This window comes from Glycine max, chromosome 17 (genome assembly GCF_000004515.6).
Source record: "Glycine max cultivar Williams 82 chromosome 17, Glycine_max_v4.0, whole genome shotgun sequence".
In the NCBI taxonomy this organism is placed as follows: domain Eukaryota; kingdom Viridiplantae; phylum Streptophyta; class Magnoliopsida; order Fabales; family Fabaceae; genus Glycine; species Glycine max.
The window spans coordinates 15,192,948-15,214,782 of NC_038253.2; the positions used below are offsets into that span (position 1 = coordinate 15,192,948).

General features: G+C 38.1%; 2 protein-coding genes across 3 annotated transcripts; both read left to right on the plus strand.

The window, feature by feature from the left end:
* Positions 1–268: 268 nt before the first annotated feature.
* Positions 269–14,655, plus strand: LOC100776309 (probable cadmium/zinc-transporting ATPase HMA1, chloroplastic). Of its 2 annotated transcripts, XM_003550946.5 has the most exons (13): positions 269–908; positions 1,152–1,302; positions 1,405–1,592; positions 2,340–2,486; positions 3,250–3,445; positions 4,247–4,359; positions 5,806–6,047; positions 6,653–6,758; positions 11,812–11,976; positions 12,219–12,435; positions 13,430–13,617; positions 13,697–13,783; positions 14,304–14,655. In XM_003550946.5, the coding sequence occupies exons 1-13, from the start codon at positions 435–437 to the stop codon at positions 14,481–14,483; spliced, it is 2,454 nt and encodes an 817-aa protein (XP_003550994.1). In that variant the 5' UTR covers positions 269–434; the 3' UTR covers positions 14,484–14,655. The 2 variants fall into 2 exon arrangements, with proteins under 2 accessions (XP_003550994.1, XP_040866964.1); XM_041011030.1 differs by lacking the exons at positions 269–908; positions 1,152–1,302; positions 1,405–1,592; positions 2,340–2,486 and having other exon boundaries at positions 3,320–3,445; positions 4,254–4,359.
* A 1,371-nt stretch (positions 14,656–16,026) lies between these two features.
* Positions 16,027–21,091, plus strand: LOC100783437 (FT-interacting protein 7). Its single transcript, XM_003549986.5, has one exon. It carries the CDS (start codon positions 17,835–17,837, stop codon positions 20,796–20,798), a length of 2,964 nt encoding a protein of 987 aa, XP_003550034.1. The 5' UTR covers positions 16,027–17,834; the 3' UTR covers positions 20,799–21,091.
* Positions 21,092–21,835: the final 744 nt, after the last annotated feature.

The following is a 21,835-nucleotide window of genomic DNA, read 5'->3' on the forward strand; positions in this document are numbered from 1 at the left end:
AAGTTGAGAATGAAATTTGTCACATTTCAAAAATACGAAAATCCAAAGTATATATATTTTTAAATGAAAGGAGGATCTTTCAATTTTTAATTCAGGAATTACTTTTGAAATGTATTATATTATAAAATAAAATAAAACAAAAAAATACGGTATCAATCAATTACAACTAATAATAGTGGTGTGATATTTTACGAATTACCATGGCCCTACCAGCAGCGTGCGTACCCAAACTATGGGAATGAATACATTATGTGGTGGGGATGGCGTAGCCACGTAACGACGAACCTGAATGGTTGATTTTCAATTTCACTCCATAGCGACCAGTCTAGGGACCAGACCAGTAACCAACCACTGCACCAGAGCCATAGCACCCCTCCTCCCAGAGAAACACACTCTGCTGATGACAAGCTCATCTTCCAAGTTCTAATCTCAAAATGGAAGCAATTCCTTATTCAATCCCCTCCACCAAATTGCACTCATCTCTTCATATTTACACCGGCGTTACACGAATTCGATCCCTCCCTCTTCGCCCTCCCCCAATCTCAATCAAACCTCTATATTCCCCCAATTTCCTCATTCTCCATCGCCACAGACTTCGCTGCGTCGCTGAATCCTCCAATAATCATCATCATCATGACCACGACCATCACCACGGCCACCACCACCACCATCATCATCATCACCACTCCCACGGTGCTAATCTCACCGGGCCTCAAAAAGCTGTCATCGCTTTCGCCAAAGCCACCAGATGGATGGACCTGGCAGACATCCTGAGGGAGCACCTGCATCTTTGCTGCTTCTCCACCGCTCTCTTCGTCGCCGCCGCAATTTGCCCTCACACCTTGCCCAAGCCACTCGTCAAGCCTCTTCAAAACTCCCTCATCTTCGTCGCCTTCCCTCTGGTTGGGGTACGCAACACAACAATCTCTCTCTCACTGCCTTCACTTTTTCTTTCTTTCTATAATACTATTATTACACTCTGCATGGTTTTTTTTTTTTTATTCGGGAAAATGTTATTCGTTAATATGTTAGTTTTAGTTAGCGGGTGGACTCCAACCCCCGACCTATCCCTCCCTCTCTCCTACTTTTACCAGCAAGCCAACCTTATATCTCCATTACACTCTGGATGTGACCATGTGTGTTCCTATCAGGTTTCTGCATCACTTGACGCTCTCATAGAAATCAGCAGCGGAAAGGTGAACATCCATGTTCTGATGGCTATGGCAGCCTTTGCATCGATATTCATGGGAAACTCTTTGGAAGGAGGCCTGCTTCTTGCCATGTTTAACCTCGCGCATATCGGTGAGCTAATGATGCAACTCACACACTTGCTGAATTAGTGAACTTTGTAGGTTAAAGTTTCGTGCAATGATTTTGATTTGCTTGTGTGAATGGTTTCTGTAGCCGAAGAGTATTTCACCAGCCGGTCGATGGTTGATGTTAGGGAGTTGAAAGAAAATAATCCAGATTTCGCCCTTGTTCTGGATACCAATGATGATGATAAACTCCCCAATACGTTTGACTTGGCATACAAGAGGGTTCCCGTGCATGATGTGACTGTAGGATCATTTATTCTGGTTGGCACCGGCGAGGTAGGTTTTTGTAAATTTGTGTCTCGCTTTAATTTCTAAGTTTGAATTGGTTCAATGAAACTGTTGTATTGTGATGTTTTTGAGGTTTTCTACTGCATAAGCATTTTGTACTATAATCATTAACTGGTGTTCATTACAATTTTTGGTGGCTTGGACATAGTTAACCTTTGCATATATATGGTTTGTTACTTTGCTGCGTTATGAATCAGTAACTAATAAATAAATTATGATTCCAATTCTTTTTATAATGTCCATAGAATAATTATTAACGCATAGAAAGATATTGATACTACCAAACTGATTTTGCAGCTTAATTTGATTCAGAGTACACACAACTTGTCTAACCAAAGTGTATCACTGTGTTCTGAAAACATTACGAACCAAATATTGGAAAACTTGTTTTGGAAAGATTGCCTTTCAATCTTCTCACATGGTTCAGCAGTTGTTTTCAGTCAATTCCCTTACAATATTATTTTTTATTAAAAAGTTCAAATGTCTCTTTCTTTTGTTGTTTCAAGAGCATTCCTGGTCCTCATGTTCTATGTCTCCTTTCTCTTTTAATAAAGGATTCTATCGCATTGCCCCTTCCCCCTAAAAGAGCAAAAAGAAGAATATTTTAATTTCTTCAAACCTTAAGTATATTCTAATACACAACATAGACTCATACAAACTCATACATGCACGATTTTGGAATTTCAAGTTTTATACAGCAGATTATTGAAGTAATGGGGATGGTGTTGTGATTAGTCTGTGCCAGTAGATTGTGAAGTATTCCAAGGCAGTGCCACAATTACCATCGAGCACTTGACAGGGGAAGTCAAACCTTTGGAAGCCAAAGTTGGAGATAGAATTCCTGGTGGTTCAAGGAACTTAGATGGGAGGATAATTGTGGAGGTATGTTGAACTGTACATCAATGTTTCGGAATTTCAGCAATTTTTGTATATTTTACTAAATTTAAAAGCTTTGCATTTATATTTACATTGGAAAAGCGGTAAACTGGTAATTATATTGGTAGTATGACAACAGAAAAGGCAGTGACAACAATAATAGCTTACTTTGGGTGGTGATGGATATAGTATGGTGAATTGGTGACCGCTCATGATGGTGATGGATGATACAATTAAGAGAACAAGGTCAAATTGGTGGTGTTAATGGGTGGGAAGCAATAGTAATAATATGGTGGCAGTGGCTGCAATTGTATAATTAATCTTATTACACTTATGGTTATTGGTTGTTTTAGTATATTTTATTTTAGGAGTATGACACTAAACTGCTAGTTCTGAGGTTGGTAGGAGTGGTTGTGATGATGCTCAAGTTGGTTATTAATAGGTAGTTAGTGAGAGTTGTTGTATGTTTCAGATGGAAATAGATATCTTTATTATATTTTTGGTGGTTAATTACAAGTTTCACATGACATTAACCACACCTAGTCTTTCATTTTCATCGATGAAGATTGAAAATTAGGGCAATGAGTCAAGTTCATAGATATGCATGGGTTTACTAGAGATTGTGATGCTTTGTTGCTATTGCTAGTTTGTCAGTAATAGTTTGTCTTGGTCAACACTTGTTTCTGATTATGTCATTTAGGTGCTTGTCTTGTTTAAAGTGTGATTTTGTTGGAAACATGCCATATAATACAAAATTAATTGATCACAGGTAATGAAAACTTGGAAGGAATCAACTCTCAGCAGAATTGTTCAGTTAACTGAAGAAGCACAGTCAAATAAACCTAAACTTGAAAGGTGGCTGGATGAATTTGGTGAACGTTATAGCCAAGTTGTTGTGGTGTTATCAATTGCTATTGCTGTTATTGGGCCATTTTTATTTAAGTGGCCATTCGTTAGTACATCCGGTAATTTTTGAATTCTTTTACTCTAGTAGTGTTGCTGTATAATATAGTTAATAAATTTTAAAATTTGATAACTAATTATGTTTTTATCCTGTTGTCATTTTGTTTTTCTTTTTGGGTCAGATATGCCATTCACAACTTTCCTTTTATAATAATTCCATAGAAACTTCGAATTAAAGTAGAAATAACAGAGATAGCCTCTGCTTACTGAAATCACAAATGAAGTGCAGTAAAAAGAAAAAAGATTACAAGGGAGATTCTGCACATGCACAGAATATCTCACTGCTTCCCAAAACCTTACCATTTCTCAATTCTTTTCTACACCTTTCTCACTCTTCTTACTCACATTTATCTACCTTCTCAGTTAATGCCTTAAACACTCCACTTTTTCCTTCCTCATTCATATTGCACCAGCTATTCAGGTTGTTAGCAGCCTCTTTTGTCTTGTTCTCTGCTGTGAGGATAGACCCTCCAATTCCATCTCCCTCTATATTCCTCCTTTCATACGCATGCAGCCCTCCCTGCTCCTTCAGAACCAGCCCTATTATGGGCATAGCCCTATTGTTTCTTTGTCTTTGATGGACTTGGGCAAGGGCTGTATCATGGTTTAGGTTTAACAAGTGGTACTAAAGTCTCCTATTTATTAATGCTATCCTACAATCTCACCAATTTATAAAGTTCTCAATGCCCACGTTTTCTCCAATCTTCTTGTTAAAAGGATGTAGTATCCTAAAATATGTTGTTTCTTATCTATATATGATGTAACATTTTGTATTTCCGCTTATTAGTGCCTGATTGATGTAGCTTGCAGAGGTTCAATTTACAGAGCCTTAGGGCTTATGGTGGCAGCATCCCCTTGTGCCTTGGCTGTGGCCCCATTGGCATATGCTATAGCAATCAGTTCCTGTGCCAGAAAGGTAACAGTTATCTACTTGGGGGTATCTAACTACACGTCAGAATATATTTTAAATTTTAACATCATATATGAAATTGCTCTTTGAATTTTATATTTTCGTTTTGCTAGAATTAAGTGTTATCCTAGTGTTTAAATTATGAAGTATTTGCACTGTCAATATTATTTCATGTTTTTCATTTTTGTATTCAGTATTATAATTTTAAAAATTATAATCCCACACCTTTTGAAAATCTTATACTTGCATCGATTTTGTAGTTATAATTTCCTAAATTTACTGGTAAGTAAGATTTTTGAGTTAGGCCGTAAGCTAAAAATCTAAGATGTTATCAAAGTTTATCCTAGACCCATTTTTGGGTTATTTGCATTGCCATGCTCCAGGCCAATAGCCTCGGGCGTGACTGGATGTGTTGTAAAGTTGCCTTAATTGTGATTACCCCTAGGCCCTAGCCCTCCTTAGCCCTTAATTCTGGTCTCTTTGGGTTGCTTTAATTGTAGTCTTAAGGGGGCATGTTTAGTCTCACACCACCTAGAGATATGACTTAAATAGAACTTATAAAGCTTAGACAATCCTCACCTTACAAGTTGGTTTTGTGGGGTTGAGGTAGGGTCTTAAGCCCAAATTCTAAGATAATATCAAAGCTTATCTTAGATCTATTGTTGGGTCACCTGCATTGCCATGCTCTAGGCTCTTAGCCCTAGGTGTAACAGGGTGTGTTGGAAAGCCGCCTTAATTGTAGTCACCGTGTCTCGCCTTAGTTTCGGTTTCTTTAGAGCATCTTCATTTTGCTGAGTGTGAGGGGGCATGCTTAGTTCCACATAGACTAAAGATATGGCCAATGTAACCCTCATAAAACTTGGACAATCACCTTACATGCTGGTTTTATGGTTGAGTTACACCCTTAACCAAAGTTTAAGATCTTGTGAATAATGTTATGAAATCTTACTCATTTAGGTCATTATGATATTAACATCTAAATTTCTATTTATACATTTTGAGAAAGAGGAAAGAACTTTAATTAATTGTCATGCAAAGAACAATCTTTTAAAGCTTTGTATATCGGTTATTGTATATGGAGTAGAGTGTTTTCTTTCTAATGCCAATCACCCCACCCACATTATTCTAAGTAATAATTTCAAGCACCAAATGTGAGCTAAAACTTGATCAGACTTATGAGTTGTGATTGAAGAAAAACTAAGCCATGAACATGATTGATGTTATAACAAGGAAACTAGTATTGTCTTCAAGATGATGAAACTATTTTTACTGCCAGACTAAAGATTCTTCATGAGATTTGTCAATAATAAGGTGAATGGAATGGAAAAATTTGATTTCACCATTAAGTCCTTCAGATGGTTTTTTTGTTGGTTTGAGTGAAGTAGAAAGTTAATCAAATTATTCCAAGGATGCTTCTTTCATTGTGGGTGTGACAGTTGCCTCAATTTGCAGGGGATATTACTCAAAGGTGGGCATGTTCTGGATGCTCTTGCTTCTTGTCATACTATTGCATTTGACAAAACAGGGACATTGACCACTGGTGGACTCGTATTCAAGGCAATTGAGCCCATTTATGGTCATCATGTTAGAAACAACGAATCAAATGTTCCTTCGTGTTGCATTCCCACCTGTGAAAAAGAAGCTCTTGCTGTTGCTTCAGCAATGGAAAAGGGTACCACTCACCCTATTGGAAGGTACGATTTTAAATAGACTGTAGTTTTGTTATTTTGTGAACCCTCTTCTTACTAGTTACAATTGTGGCTGTTATTGGTTCTCTAGAAATTGAATTTTATTTGTCTAATGAAAATAGGAGTACAAGAATATATTTGTATACAACTTATACTAATGGGCTTTTAAGCCCAGTACCACTATAGTATACTACTATCAATCCTCCTCAAGTTATATGCACAAAGCTTGTTACAAATTAACACAATTGAGGAGCCCCTAATAGACTTGTTGAAAGTATTAGCATAGGAGGTAAAAAGGGGGAGGATGAGGAAATTACTTCTAACCTACAATAGCTAACTATCCAAATGCAATTAGGAAATTGCAATCAATTTGCAATATCTACAACTTATCTCTTTAAATGTTAATTCCTGTCAATGAGATTCTCCACAATGTAGCCGACCCCACCTAGTGGGATAAGGCGTTGTTGTTGTTGTTGAGATTCTCCACAACACAATTCAATTCTTGAATGTTCAGTTATGCCATCTCGAATGTATAAATAAAGCATGATATTAAACATGATTATCTCTTCTCTGTCCTTATGCAATTTTCTTTTCTGTAAAATGAATTGCAGGGCTGTGGTTGACCATAGTGAAGGCAAAGACCTCCCATCTGTTTCTGTTGAAAGTTTCGAATACTTTCCTGGTAGAGGCCTTACTGCTACTGTTAACAGCATTGAGGTATTTTGTAATTATGTGTTTTGCTCAACCCATTACTTAAATATTCATTTTGCTTGACAAAGTCAGGTTTTGTAATATACATGGTCATGTATTGTCAGTATCTCAAGCTCATATTGCATACATTTATCATAGAGATCTCCAATTGTTTGCTCATGCACTTTTTTAAAGATTTGTGTTTCATTATTTTGCATTTGTTTTTCTTTATATATTGATGCTAATGCAAGTGCTGACTATATATTATAATGGGATCCATGTTAGAGATTCCCAGATATCAATAGTTAGTTATAGTAGAGTATGAATAGTTATTGTTAGTTAAAAGTTAGAACAATTAGTTAGTTATTTAATAAGAGAGGGTAGGACATAGAATTAGCTTAGGAGAAGGTGTAGAAGTAGGGAACACAATTGGATTCAAACTTGATTAGCACCTACAAGAATACCCACAATGAAGGAATTAGTCGCCAAAATGAGTGCAGGTTTGGTTATTTTAGTACATACATCACGTCTGACCCATATATTTTAATTTTTTAATATAATAAATTTAAGTGAAAATATATTGTACTTATAAATTAATACTGTTGGAAAAAATGTAAATAAAGTAATAATGTAAATAGGGTAATTATGGTCTTCAAAACTTTTTGGTAGTCTTCACAGGTTCTTATGTTAAGTGGTCTTAAACAATCTCTAGAGCATGTATTTGTAGATTTAGCACCATTGTTCAATAGTTTGGTATGACTCAGAGTGAGGTTAATTACCTAATTTTAAATCGCCACCTCGCTATTGGGTGCATTTACTTCATTATCTATGTTGAGTGTCGACAACATTGTCATTACATGTAGTGATCGGTGGCTTCACTCAAGTCAAGGAGGATTTTTTGTCACCATTTTTAATAAAAGATCTTGGCTGACTCCACCAAGGTTAATGAGTGCTAAGCTTGTTGGTAGGTATGCCATGGAAATTTAAGAAAAGACAAGGAAGTATGCCATGGAAATTTAAGAAAAGACAAGGTTAATGAGCGCTAAGCTTGTTGGTAGGTATGGCAATAAAAACTGAACCTGTGGGTTGCGTTTGGATTTTTCCTGACTTAGGAAAACGGGTACAGGTTTAGGTATGTGACTCCCCGCCCTCGGCCGAATATGTATATATTTATAATTATTAATAATATAAATATACATTTATATATAATTCTATTATTATATACTATATATTATATATAATAATTATTAATTATGCAATTATTTTCATATTTTATTTTTATAATTATTAAAAATATAGTATAATTAATTTAATAGTTAAATAAATAATATTATAATTATAATACTAATTAAATAACAAAGTTAAAATCTATACATTGAAATAAAAATATTATTTAGTTCGTAAATATTTTTACATTATTGATTCTTTATTAATTTTTATAAATATTGTTTGAATTAAGATGTAATTAATAACTTTATCTATGATTTATTTAAAGTACATGAACAAATAAATTTTAAAAAGTGTGAGATGGGTTCCTTACTGTTTTCCCGAACCCGATAAAGCCCGATGGGGATGGGGTTGAATTTTACTTTTTTGCCTCCTCCTTTCATAAACCCGAACCCGCTCCCCGCCTTTTGCGGGGACAGGGAGAGTCAAATCCAACCCCAACCCGCCCATGCCTACATGTTGGAACTCCTATGAATCCCAACGTCAAATTTCTGCCATGTTAGCAGAGTCAGTTTTAAACACAGATGTACGAAAGATTGATTCGGATCTCACCGTCACTTGTCTGGGTAACTCTTTTGCAGTTAGTGTGATAAGTTTGTTTCTTATATCTTCCTTTATAGGACATTGAGATACAATAATCCACATTCTGAAGTATATCAGGGGGCTTCAAGAAAAGGTCTCATATATGAAGGAAAAGGTCATACTCATGACTCATGAGGAATGTTTGTAGATTAGGAAGGCTCTCCTGCCAACTGGTTTACTTTCAGATATTTCATTTTTATTGATGATAATTACTTGAATGCAGACAATGGGTTAGGTATGGGCGTATGGATACAGGCATGGACACTAAATTGCTATCCACTTAACTTTGGGGTTGAAGCCAAGGCATTTTCTTTTTTACCCAGGTATCTGAACAAATAGTGTACTATCCTATCTAAAGTCTTTCATTGTCATCCCTGGGTAGAAAGGAGCAGCATTCTGTTTTGTATCAACTGAAAACTGAGCATTAGCTCTCGTAAAAAGTGGAAACCATTGGAGAGATCTTTATCCTTTTGTTCATTTTAAATCAAGAAATAAAAAACATTATTTCTTTTCTCTGTTTTCTATTCTGGATTCCTAACAAATTGGTCTAACTCACTGGATAAGTAATTGAGAATGTGGTGGGTTTCTTGAAGGAGGTAACTAGAAATCATGGATTACAGCCTCATTCTTGCGAGTCCAGCATTTCTAAGCCTAAGCACATGCTGCATCAGTTGATGCAAATGCAGGATATTCTTCTTGAGGATGAAGAGGCGAATGAACAGCCATTTGAGAAAAATGTAATACATCATGGGGCTAAGTGGGTGGAGGAAACTCAAAAGATAGCAGCATTGAGTATGGTCGTGACCCATTGCAACGTACAGAATCAAAAAATGGATTTGAAGAGGTTGGGTAATCAAGAATCAGACCCCTTGAGTCTAGTATGAAATATAGAACTAATTTTCGTAATTAAGAAACCCATGAGATACTGAGAATAAACTACCCTTTTTAAAAATTACTATAACAATGTTTTACTGTAATGTTGTGTGCCAATGTAGACCACACCTGATGCTATTTATAATATGGAAAAGAGAATCAATATTAATTACAAGATCAATCAATTACTGATTAATAGTAAACAAAATATTCTAATAATAAATACAATATCAGGAATAATATCAAAACATGATCTCACACTCCCGCTCAAGCCGGAGCATATGTGTGATATGAACTAAGCTTGTTACAAATGTGGTCAGCTCGATAGAAAAGAAGACCTGGCCTGCAGTGATGATGGAGACCGGTGTGATGCTCGCTGGAGATGCATCATGCATTGTGTGCGTGAACTTCACACGCTAGGGCCCTGCGTGGGGCCATGTGCAACGGTGTTTTGAGTTGGCTGCACAGGTGGACAACATAGCGGTCTTTGGCGATGGCAACGGGTACTGTTCAACCGTGAAAAAAGCAAAAAGGTCCACCAGGGATGCCTTGAGGCGAAGGGAGAGAAGATTAGGGTGACCCTAGCTGGAGATGTGTCACGCATCATGTGCATGAACTTCATGTGCCAGGACCTTGCATGGGGTTGCGTGCAGTGGTGTTTTGAGTTGGCTGTGCATGGGGACGATGTGATGGTCTTCAGTGATGGGCGACGGGGGTTGAAGGTAGGCTCTGACGAAAAGGCATCGGGAAGCCTTCCAAACCAGGGTAGAGTAGCCGCACGGTACTATTCCCCAGGAAGAGGGGCTGTGTGGAAAAGGAAAACAAAGGAGAACCGTTAAATCAACATGGAATGACCCCAAACTTTAGGGGTAGGTAGGGGCGAACTGATTGCTGGAAGCGCAGCCAGAATGGCGGCTAGATGTGCCGGTAGAACTTCTGGAGCTGATGCTGTTTGGCAAGCCTAGGAAATGCGTGTGAGGACGCGTTTGGTGTCTGACAATGGCGCCATTGATGGTGTTCGGTAGATCAGCTGCGGGCGCTCCTGATGGTGGGTTTGTCGGTCGGAGAGGTTGTTGGAGCTTCAAAGGTGGCAGTGGCAGCTGCCGGAAATGTGCCGAAACAGGGGGGAATCGCCAAAAACTGAGAGTAAAGCGGAAGCAAGTTCTAGAAAATGTTCGGCAAGTATAAAGGTCCACCGGGGGCATGGAAATAGGTCGCTAGAAATAGGACGACTAGCAGAGAGGTCCACTAGTGACAATGGGTCCTAGGTGGAGAACGACTTTCGTTATTCCTCTGTCAAGAATAACCTAAGCTCTGATACCATATAACGGTGTTTTACTGTAATATTGTGTGTCAATGTAGACCACACCTCATGCTATTTATAATATGGAAAAAGGAATCAATATTGATTACAACATCAATCAATTACTGATTAATAGGAAATAAAATATTCTAATAATAAACACAATATCATGAATAATATCAAAACATAATCTCACAATTACATTGACTAAGAAATATTGAAGCTGCATAGATTATTTGAACTGAACTTCGTAGCATTAACTAGGGGCAATATGTAAAATGAGCACAAGACAGTAATTCCATATTAATTTGGACCAACCTATATACTCCCATTTTTAATAATATTTCAGCTAAAAGCATATAAGTTCTGTAATGTGCCTCTTCATGGGTGTCTAGTAACCATTTAAGGATATAATTGGTGATTTGACAACAAAAAAAATCCCATATGGAATATTACTTCCAATGTCATGTGATACAGTTGTTTAGTTAATGATTTAAAATTGAGGCCTTATTTAGATAAACTTCTCCATAAGTACTTATAGGAGAAGAACACAAGAAGGTAAAATGAAATAAGTTTCTCCCCCGAGTTAAGATTAGTTTGTGCATAAGCTATTTTTATAGAAGCTTTCTATTTTAGCTTATCCATAAGCTGATTTTAACTTCTGAATAAAGGCTACTTTTAGCTTATGGGAGAAACTTATTCATTTTTTCTTATTTTCTTCTCCTACAAGTACTTATGGAGAAGGTTACCCAAACAAGACCTTAATAAAAAATCATACCCAGAATTCCCATTAATAAAAAATAGAACTTTCTACTGTGTAAAAAATAAACTTTGTAGCTGAATACAAACATTTATTTTCACCCCACATGGATAAAAGTAAATAAATGGGAATTAATTCTAATTCCCACACGATGAAAAAAGGTGAAATGTCTTGAGAAGAAATTGGTCCTTTTTTACCACTATTCATTACTAATATTGGGAAATAGAATAATTGTGATGCTTGAGTATCTGGCTGAGCCATATCTTTTCTTCTCATATAGTTTATTTGTGAAATGACAAGTAGAATGACTCAAGTTTATTTTTGTTTTATTATAGTCAGGAACTGGAGGTGCTAAACTATTGAAAGCATCACTTGGGTCAATAGATTTCATCACCTCTTTATGTCAATCTGAAGATGAGTCAGAAAAGATCAAGGAAGCTGTTAATACATCTTCTTATGGAAGTGAATATGTTCATGCTGCCCTTTCAGTTAATCAGAAGGTATATTGTTATCTACTCATCTTTTTTCTGGGAAGGGCAGAAGTGGTAATGCTTTAAGCATTTTCATAGACCTATCCAGCTAGAGAAGCAGGCTACATAGCCAAATCTTTTAACTCCTTTGCCCTGTTTACCCCCCACCTCCCCTTCCTCCCAAATAAAACACATTGAGCCTTGCTCATATGATATGCTCCTGTCTCATTCTCAACTCCACCTGAACCTAAGTGACTGATCTCTTGATGCAGGTAACATTGATTCATCTAGAGGATAGGCCACGTCCTGGGGTTGTTAATGTTATTCAAGAATTGCAAGATGAAGCAAAGTTACGTGTGATGATGTTAACTGGTGATCATGAGTCTAGTGCAAGGCGAGTTGCAAGTGGTGTGGGCATCAATGAGTTTCATTGCAACCTGAAGCCTGAAGATAAGCTGAGTCATGTAAAGGATATCTCAAGAGATATGGGTAAGTTCCTTGATTAGCATTTCTTTATCTTTATGTCTCTGAAAACAATTAACAAGGATATTATATTTGGACTGTGGACTGACTTTTGTACTGCATTCTGCATACGTATGTTTATAATTTTTGTTTTTGTACTTGCACACTAATTGTTCCTTTACAATACAAGTTTTGTGCGTGCCCTCTTGCAGTTTCTTGCTTCAACTGTACAAGTAAATTGTGCAGAACTGAAGCCTAAACAAGGTTACCAAATTGATATTTGAATCATGAATCACTTCTAATTTTTGAATTGTGAATCATAATTTGTATTGAATCGTAAGATAAAGGGACAATGAAAAAATTACTTCCAAATCTATTGTATAGATGATATATAGTGTTTGATGTAAAATTTTTGAACCAGAAATAGATTAAAAAAAAAACAAAAGTCTAATAAAAGAAAATTATTAGTTATATTGGGATTCGTGAAGCCTTTATTTTAGAAGAATGGAAACAAAGCAATTAATTAGCTAAATAGAGTACATGCATTGAACAAGTGAGTGACAAATAAAGTAGTGGAATAATCAAATAGGATAAATTTAGAAGTGTTCCTTCAATTCCTTTTCATTTAACAAGTTAAGCTTATATGACTTTTCAATTTTTTCATGAGTTGGTGAAAGAAAAGAAAAGAAAAAATAACAAATCATTGAATCGTGTGATTCATATTGATGATACAAAATTGCACAGACATTCATGTATCATATGAATTTGTAGGTTGCCGATTTGTATCAAATCGTAAATCATGAGATTCTAATAACTATGGCCTATAATATTACCTTTTCATGCTTCACTTTCAAGTCTTGTTTTATTGTACCTTTGTTGATCAGTTACAACACTTGTCATTTTTTATGATGAGACTATTTTCTTAACCAGGTTCCTTCATAATATTTTGACTAAATTGCATGATGTCTTTTACACATACGTTATGTGCTCTTAAGACATTTTGTTTATACTTCTGTGACAGGGGGAGGCTTAATTATGGTCGGTGAAGGCATCAATGATGCCCCAGCACTAGCTGCTGCAACTGTTGGGATAGTTCTTGCTCACCGAGCTAGTGCAACTGCCATCGCTGTTGCCGATGTATTGTTGCTTAGAGAAAGCATTTCTGCAGTGCCATTTTGTATTGCCAAGTCTCGCCAAACAACTTCACTGGTAATTTAATAGCAACAGTTACAATACATAATTTTGTCACTCTTGGATGATTTTGCCTTATATGTGAATGCACGTGCAGATTAAACAAAATGTAGCTTTAGCATTGACGTCCATTCTCATGGCTTCCCTTCCATCAGTTTTGGGATTTCTGCCATTGTGGTTAACGGTATGAAAATTCAATTTAAATTTCATGCTGAATCTTTCTGTCATTCTGCTGTAGAACATTTTTTTTTCTTTTGGCACTATGTCATAATGTAGTGGATGACTTGAGCAAGAATTTTTTACTGGTTGTGATAACAAACCTCACGAATCATGATCATTTTAGTAAAGATTGCCCACTTGGGCTGTGGCCATAGCAGTATCACTTAGCCGAGAAAACTCCCCACCCCGGGGGCAAAAAAAAAGTAAATCGAATTTGATAGGTGCTACCTCTATCATTTAAGTATACTCAGCTTAACTTGTTGGCTTTAATTCCTGTAAATTATTACATCCGTAAGATTGCTTCTTTTAAACTTGTTGTCCTTTAGCTTTTGAGTGATACCACTACCTTAATTGCTTGATTGCTTCTTTTAAACTTGTTGTCCTTTAGCTTTTGAGTGATACCACTACCTTAATTGCTTGATTGCTTCTTTTAAACTTTTTTTTTCCGGTGGTTCTTTAATCATGTCTCTTGTTTATGCATGCAGGTTCTTTTACATGAAGGTGGAACCCTGCTTGTCTGTCTCAATTCCGTACGTGCTCTGAATGAACCATCTTGGTCCTGGAAGCATGATATATTCCATTTGATTAGCGAGATTAAATCTAGACTCCTGTCTCTCAAGACAAATATCACGGGCTCAAACAGTATCATAACGACGAATTTGTAACGTAGTGTTGTAGTGCATGTATTGCATATTTATAGTGTATTGAGAAAAAATGTCAATATCCTTCCCTTGTATATCTGTAGGCTTCTTTTAATCCCAGAGAATTGAACATTCCCTTCTATTTGAGATTAGTTTCCCTTTCCGTAATTCTCGTTTTCCCATTTAAATGGAATAAGAAAAATGACATTAAGGGAAGAATATGCTTATACATCTTGGATTTGGCTTTCATAAATCTGTTTAGTCTCTCAAATTTGTTAAATGTTATTTTCAATCCCCCAAAGAAAATTTTAGGGACTAAAAAAAAAAGCAGATTTTGTCTCCCAAAAGTGAAGTTGGGGGACTAAAATAATATTTTACGAATTTGAGTGACATGAAAGAACAATCTTTAATTGGGGATGAAAACCAAAAGCGCTCCAAATTTAAGTGACTAAAATCATATTTAACTTTATTTATATGAAAAAAATATTAACGTAGGAAACAACTGACTACTCTTTATTAAATTTAAATATGTTATTAGTCCTCTCTAATTTGTTTTTGTTGCCAATATGTTTTTTTTTTTAACTTTTTGGTTCCTAAGGAATATTTTCTTTTGTTTGTCTCCAAATTTGTTTAAATCATGCTCTGAAAAGTTATTTAAATAGTTCTTTAGGACAATTATTTTTTAGAATAAAAAAAGTTTAAAAACAAAAGACCAAAATAAAATTTGGTCATATAAATATATTAAAGATATTTTGTATAATGTTAATTTTTTTACTTTGATTTAGTTTTGTTGATTTATTTTAGATTGAATATCTTTTTATTTCTCCTTATTGGTCTAATATGGTTTTAGAATTTCTCTCTTTTTTCGTCATAATTACAAGTTTTTTACAGATAAATCTCTCCCACGTCTTTCATTCTTTTTCTCTTGTGAGTTCTTGAGTTCAAAACTGAATAAGACTATTTTAAGCCGCATAATCGAGTCTTACTTATGTGATTAATTTGCAATTTTAACGAAATGAAAGTACGACAGATTGTATTTTCAGAATATATATAATCGGTTGTAGATACTAAATTAAATTTATCCCAGCCATGATTATATCCGACCGTTAATAACAGGACCATGATAGATCAAAATTTTCCAGTTTCCATCTTAGACGCTGACGAACATTAAATTGAAACATAAGCATAATCCTGCAACTCCATTTAATTTTCTTTTGCCAAGTGGCATTAAATAATAGTGGGGTGCATCTTTTCAGTACCGTACATATAGCGGTTAATGCATACCGACATATAATAGTAACATGTAAGAGCACATTAAAGTTCAGAACTTTTTTCTTTAATGTTTTCCTGATTTCCTCTACGCATTGCCCGATCGAGATAGCTATCATGAAACATATACAGAAACAAAGCAACGTTCATATTTGCAGAATGCTGCTGCAAGTGGGTTTCGTATTATTATTATTATCAAAACAATGGACATGACAGTGTGTGCAAAACCAAAAAAGACAAAAACAAAAAATAACAGAGGATTTAGACTGATGAGAAATAAATAAAGAATCATATGCAGAGGAACTGAATTTCATGATTATCTTTGGCTACAATATTAATTAATTGTAGACAATATCCTGAAGTTGATTTACAGTGACTCACACAAACAAGCACATGGTACTGTGATAAAATTATCCAAATTAGACATCTCCTACCCTATGAGGTTTGAAAAAAATCTCCAAATTAAATGATGTGTAAAATAAAATTCAAAGGAGCCTAAGTTAGAAGTAGGGTTATGAAACCAGATTCTACAAACAAATTAATTACATGATGTGAACCAGACTCCAGAGTGTCTTAAAGATTATTTTGCTACTCATTCCCTATTTACTACAATCATTTTATAGTATAATGAGCCCTGAACTGGGATACAATCAACATGAAACATGTTTCCTCTCAGCCACTAGACAGATGTGGTGCTTACTAGGCTGCAAAAAAATTATTGAAAGTTGGCCTTTGTAACTGAGGCCCTTTTATTTCAATGCATAAATAACAAGCTAATTAATATTCATATTTATATATTTTTTTATGACAAATTCAGCAAAATTAAGTGAGTTTTCTTATTGAATTTTGCAATTTGTTTGGTTATATTTTTCATAGATATGGTTATTTAGTATTACAGTCAGAGTACGTGCAGCAGTATCCAGATCAGCAGGCAGAAGCATAGAATTATAAGTCTTTTTCTTTAAACTCATCACCAAAAACTTTTGGTAGAACATAAGAAATGAAGTCAATAGGTTGGCCTCAATGTTCTGACATAGACTGTCGAACTAGTCAACAAAATAGCCACTAATTCACTCTTTGTCTTATGAAAGACTCATGCAAACTCTCATTATGCACCTAAATCTTGCATGATCTCAGAAAACAATCTAGAGATTTTTATAGACATAGTAGACAACCACAAAAACAATTAGTCTCCTCCCCACTAGTTGGGATTTAGTTAAATGAATCAAACAACAAAATTCTATCAAGAGAATCCAAAAGTTGAGGTTAATTCATATCACTTTTCATCTCATATCAGTCATCAAAATATGAAGTTTCAAAAAAGGAAAACAAGGTAAATCTCATTCAAATTAATTTTTCCCTTATCTCTAGTTCTCCAATTCATTATGGCCTTTCCAATTCGTCACTTTCTTTCCAGCATACAAGCCAATATTAATATGACACCAGTCATGAAACAAAGATCCTTTCAATTGAAATGAACTGATTGCAGAGTGCAGAAGCCCCACTAAGATAAGTTAAACCCATCAATGCAACCATACACTTAGCTTGTAAACGTTCTTACGTTCAAATTTCCGCAGTCAGTTATGTAGTAAAGAAAAGGCAGGTACATTTTCAAGGAGAAGTTTCATCAAATTGATTAAAATTTTTATACAATAGTCCTTTTAGAATTTCTTAAAATAATACTATTGCAACTGCACTTAATCCTCCTCTGCAGTCACTCATATCTATCTATCTCTATTTGCATTTCTTTTTCTCTATTTTTTCTGACAAAGCAAATCAAGGGCTGGGAGTGTAAGAGGAGCAAATCCAACGGTGGTAGAGTGACTGCAGGGAACATGTACCACAGAAAACACCCGTTGAGTTATGTCATGCCTCGAGATTCCGCAACGTGACACTCACGTCCTACGTGTCCCCGCTCCTCACTTTCTCGCTTTAAAACGTTCTTTCCCCCTCTCATCTACACTCATTTTCACTATTCTCCACTAAACCTAATAGTAGTAACGAATAAGAACAAGAAACACACGTTACTAACGCACAAAGAAGAAGAAGAAGAAACCTCTCTGTTTCCCACTTTCTTTCCTCTCAAAAGCTACACGAGATTCATCTATGGCGGAAGGTTCTGGAAGGAGGCTGATGGTGGAGGTTTGCAACGCGAAAAACCTGATGCCGAAGGACGGTCAAGGAACCGCGAGTGCTTACGCGATCGTTGACTTTGACGGCCAGCGACGGCGAACGAAGACAAAATCGAGAGATCTCAATCCTCAATGGGACGAGACGCTCGAGTTCATCGTCCACGACAAAGACTCCATGACTTCCGAAACGCTGGAGGTGAATCTCTACAACGACAAGAGGACAGGGAAACGAAGCACTTTTCTCGGCAAAGTCAAGATATCCGGAAGCACGTTTGTGAAATCCGGTTCAGAAGCGATTGTGTACTATCCGTTAGAGAAGAGGAGCGTGTTCTCTCAGATCAAAGGAGAGCTCGGTCTCAAGGTTTGGTACGTCGAGGAGGATCCACCGGAAACAGAGAACGCCGGAGAGGAGAAAGCAGAGTCAGCACCACCGGCAACGGAGGAGAAGCTGCCGGAGAATTCGCAAGAAGGAGAGAAGAAAGAAGATAAGGCAGAGGAAACGCAAGACGAGGAAAAGAAAGAAGATGAGAATAAACCTAAAGAAGAATCAAAAGAAGAAGAAAAACCAAAGGAGGAGGCTCCGGAGGCGGCGGTGCCGCCGCCGGAGGTTGAGAACCCACCGATTGCGCAGACAGAGAAGCCAAAGCCGCCGAAGGAAAAGCACGTAGAAGTGCAAAAGCGTGCGGATCTGAACGTTAGCGATCACGAACTGCGATCTCTGAGAGGCGATCGGAGCCGGAGTGCCTACGACCTCGTTGATCGTATGCCGTTTCTATACGTTCGCGTTGTGAAGGCGAAGCGAGCTAAACCGGAAACCGGTTCGACCGTTTACTCGAAGCTTGTGATTGGAACTCACAGCGTGAAGACAAGAAGCGAGAGTGAAGGCAAAGACTGGGATCAGGTTTTCGCCTTCGATAAAGAAGGCCTCAATTCGACGTCATTGGAGATTTCCGTTTGGTCAGAGGAGGTCAAAGAAGGGGATGAGAAAAGCGAGAGTTCTCTCGGAACGGTGTCGTTTGATCTGCAAGAGGTGCCTAAAAGAGTTCCTCCGGATAGTCCTTTGGCTCCGCAGTGGTACACTCTCGAATCCGAAACCTCGCCGGCAAATGACGTCATGCTCGCCGTTTGGATCGGGACTCAGGCCGACGAGGCCTTTCAGGAGGCTTGGCAGTCCGATTCCGGCGGCTTGATACCGGAGACAAGAGCTAAAGTGTATCTTTCTCCCAAGCTCTGGTATCTTAGACTAACGGTCATCCAAACCCAGGACTTGCAGCTAGGTTCGGAGGGACCCGAGGCTAAGGCTCGGAATCCAGAGCTTTACGTGAAGGCTCAGCTCGGCGCGCAGGTATTCAAAACAGGAAGAGCCTCACCCGGCTCGGCTAACCCAACGTGGAACGAGGACCTCGTGTTCGTAGCAGCCGAGCCGTTTGAGCCGTTTCTGGTGGTGACAGTGGAGGACGTGTCAAATTCTAAAACCGTTGGCCACGCGAAAGTCCACGTGTCATCCATCGAACGTAGAACAGACGATCGAACGGACTCGAAGTCAAGATGGTTCAACCTAGCCAGCGAAGACGAGTACACAGGTAGGATCCACGTCAGAGTATGCTTAGAAGGTGGGTATCACGTGATAGACGAAGCCGCTCACGTGACAAGCGACGTTCGAGCCTCGGCGAAGCAACTCGCGAAGCCCCCAATTGGTTTGCTAGAAGTTGGGATTCGCGGCGCGGCAAACCTTCTTCCGGTGAAGACCAAGGACGGGACACGTGGCACCACGGACGCTTACGTGGTGGCCAAATACGGACCCAAGTGGGTCCGAACCCGAACAATCATGGACCGGTTCAACCCGCGGTGGAACGAACAGTACACGTGGGATGTATACGATCCTTGCACGGTTCTCACCATTGGAGTGTTTGATAACGGGAGATACAAGCGAGGGGAAGATGGAAAACCTAACAGAGATTGCAGGGTGGGGAAAATTCGTGTGCGGTTGTCTACACTGGACACCAACCGGGTGTACGTAAACTCGTACTCGTTAACCGTTTTGCTGCCAGGTGGCGCCAAGAGAATGGGAGAGATAGAGATTGCAGTGAGATTCTCATGCTCCTCGTGGTTGAGTTTAATGCAGGCCTACGCAAGCCCAATATTACCAAGAATGCACTACGTTCGCCCATTCGGCCCGGCCCAACAAGACATCTTACGCCAAACGGCTATGAGGATTGTAACGGCTCGCCTCGCCCGGTCTGAACCGGCGTTGGGTCAGGAAGTGGTGCAGTTCATGCTGGACTCCGACACGCACGTGTGGAGCATGCGGCGGAGCAAGGCAAACTGGTTCAGAGTGGTGGGATGCCTGTCACGTGTGGCGACACTACTGGGTTGGGTCGATGGGATTCGCACGTGGGTGCACCCTCCCACGACGGTTCTGGTGCACGTGCTGCTTTCAGCGATTGTGTTGTGTCCATACCTAGTGCTCCCAACAGTCTTCATGTATGCTTTCTTGATTTTGCTTCTGAGGTTCCGTTACCGGCAGAGGGTCCCACAGAACATGGATCCGAGGATGTCGTACGTGGACATGGTGAGCCTGGATGAGCTGGACGAGGAGTTCGACGGGTTTCCGACCACGCGTCCCGCGGAGGTGGTGCGGATCAGGTACGACAGGGTGCGCGCGCTTGCGGGGAGGGCGCAGACGCTGCTGGGTGACATGGCGGCGCAGGGGGAGCGGTTGGAAGCGCTGTTTAGCTGGCGGGACCCGCGTGCCACGGGGCTATTCGCGGTGCTGTGTTTGGTGATGTCGTTACTGTTCTACGCAGTGCCGTTTAGGGGCGTTGTGCTGGTGGCTGGGTTCTATTACCTGCGTCACCCGAGGTTCCGCGACGACATGCCGTCTATCCCTGCAAACTTCTTCCGGCGACTCCCATCCTTTTCTGATCAGATTATGTGATAAACACATATTTTATGACACGTTTTTTGTTTATGGGTTGGGTTTTTGTTTTTTGTTTTTTTATAAGAAATATTATCTATTTATTGATTCGTTTATTTTTTATATGATCTGTGTGTCAATTTGGGAAAGCTTTTTAGAAGAAGAAAAAACAAACGCGTAAAGTGAGCAGAAAGTTGTTCTTGGTATGCTCTAAAAGTGAATGAAAAAGTTACCGTTGTGGTGGACCAAACAGTGGAAAAAGGATAAAAGTGAGCCACCTACAATACAACAGCCCCATGAACCTTTTGATGGATTGAAGAATTTATGACCGTTGATGCAGAATACTTGAACCCTAAGTAAATGCCGCCAGTGCCAGACAATATTGGAGAGAACTAGTTGTGTAATTGACCTTTTGTTCATATAACCTTTTGTTTTTCCTAATCTAATTAATATGGTTGCTTTTTTGGCTTCTACAAACTTATAATACTGGAAAGGCTATGTGGCCGTCATATTTTAAGAGTCATTTTTTTATGCCATGGTGCTGGCCGTAGAGATAGCTGGACAGGAAATTTACAGCTTAGATTGAGGTCAGGAAGAAATTCTAAGGTACTATTAGAGTGATACTCCCACCGGTAAAAGTTTGATCTAAATCTTATTATGCTATTTTAAATTTAATTTAATCTGTGTTTGGATTAGTAAATCTAAGATTCCAGAAAATGTAAGGATATTGTAAGGATTAGTAAATCTGTGTCTTGTGCATAATATGGGGACAAGGGGTCTTTCCAAATGGTGAGAGATACCGATTACATGTCTTCAATTTCTTGTTTTTAGTGCACACATAAATCTCAACTCTCTCTGAATCCTGTCTGGATTATCGGAGAATGTCACATTATATTGTCCTTACTGTTCCTTTAGCAAAATTTGACTGTTGTACTTTTGAAGATGATTGTAACTTGTAATCTCACATGGTGGAATTCGTGGTAGTAGACATATGATAAACTAAAACAACAATCTCATTTTATTATTAGAATCCTTCAAGGTTTTGTCTAACATTCACC

Excerpts from the sequence above, each read along its gene's own strand:
- LOC100776309 (XM_003550946.5), top strand. The coding sequence starts at position 435 with ATGGAAGCAATTCCTTATTCAATCCCCTCCACCAAATTGCACTCATCT. Across the intron at positions 1,303-1,404 it reads GTTTAACCTCGCGCATATCG|CCGAAGAGTATTTCACCAGC; the intron begins GTGAGCTAATGA and ends TGGTTTCTGTAG. Across the intron at positions 3,446-4,246 it reads GCCATTCGTTAGTACATCCG|CTTGCAGAGGTTCAATTTAC; the intron begins GTAATTTTTGAA and ends TGATTGATGTAG.
- LOC100783437 (XM_003549986.5), top strand. The coding sequence starts at position 17,835 with ATGGCGGAAGGTTCTGGAAGGAGGCTGATGGTGGAGGTTTGCAACGCG.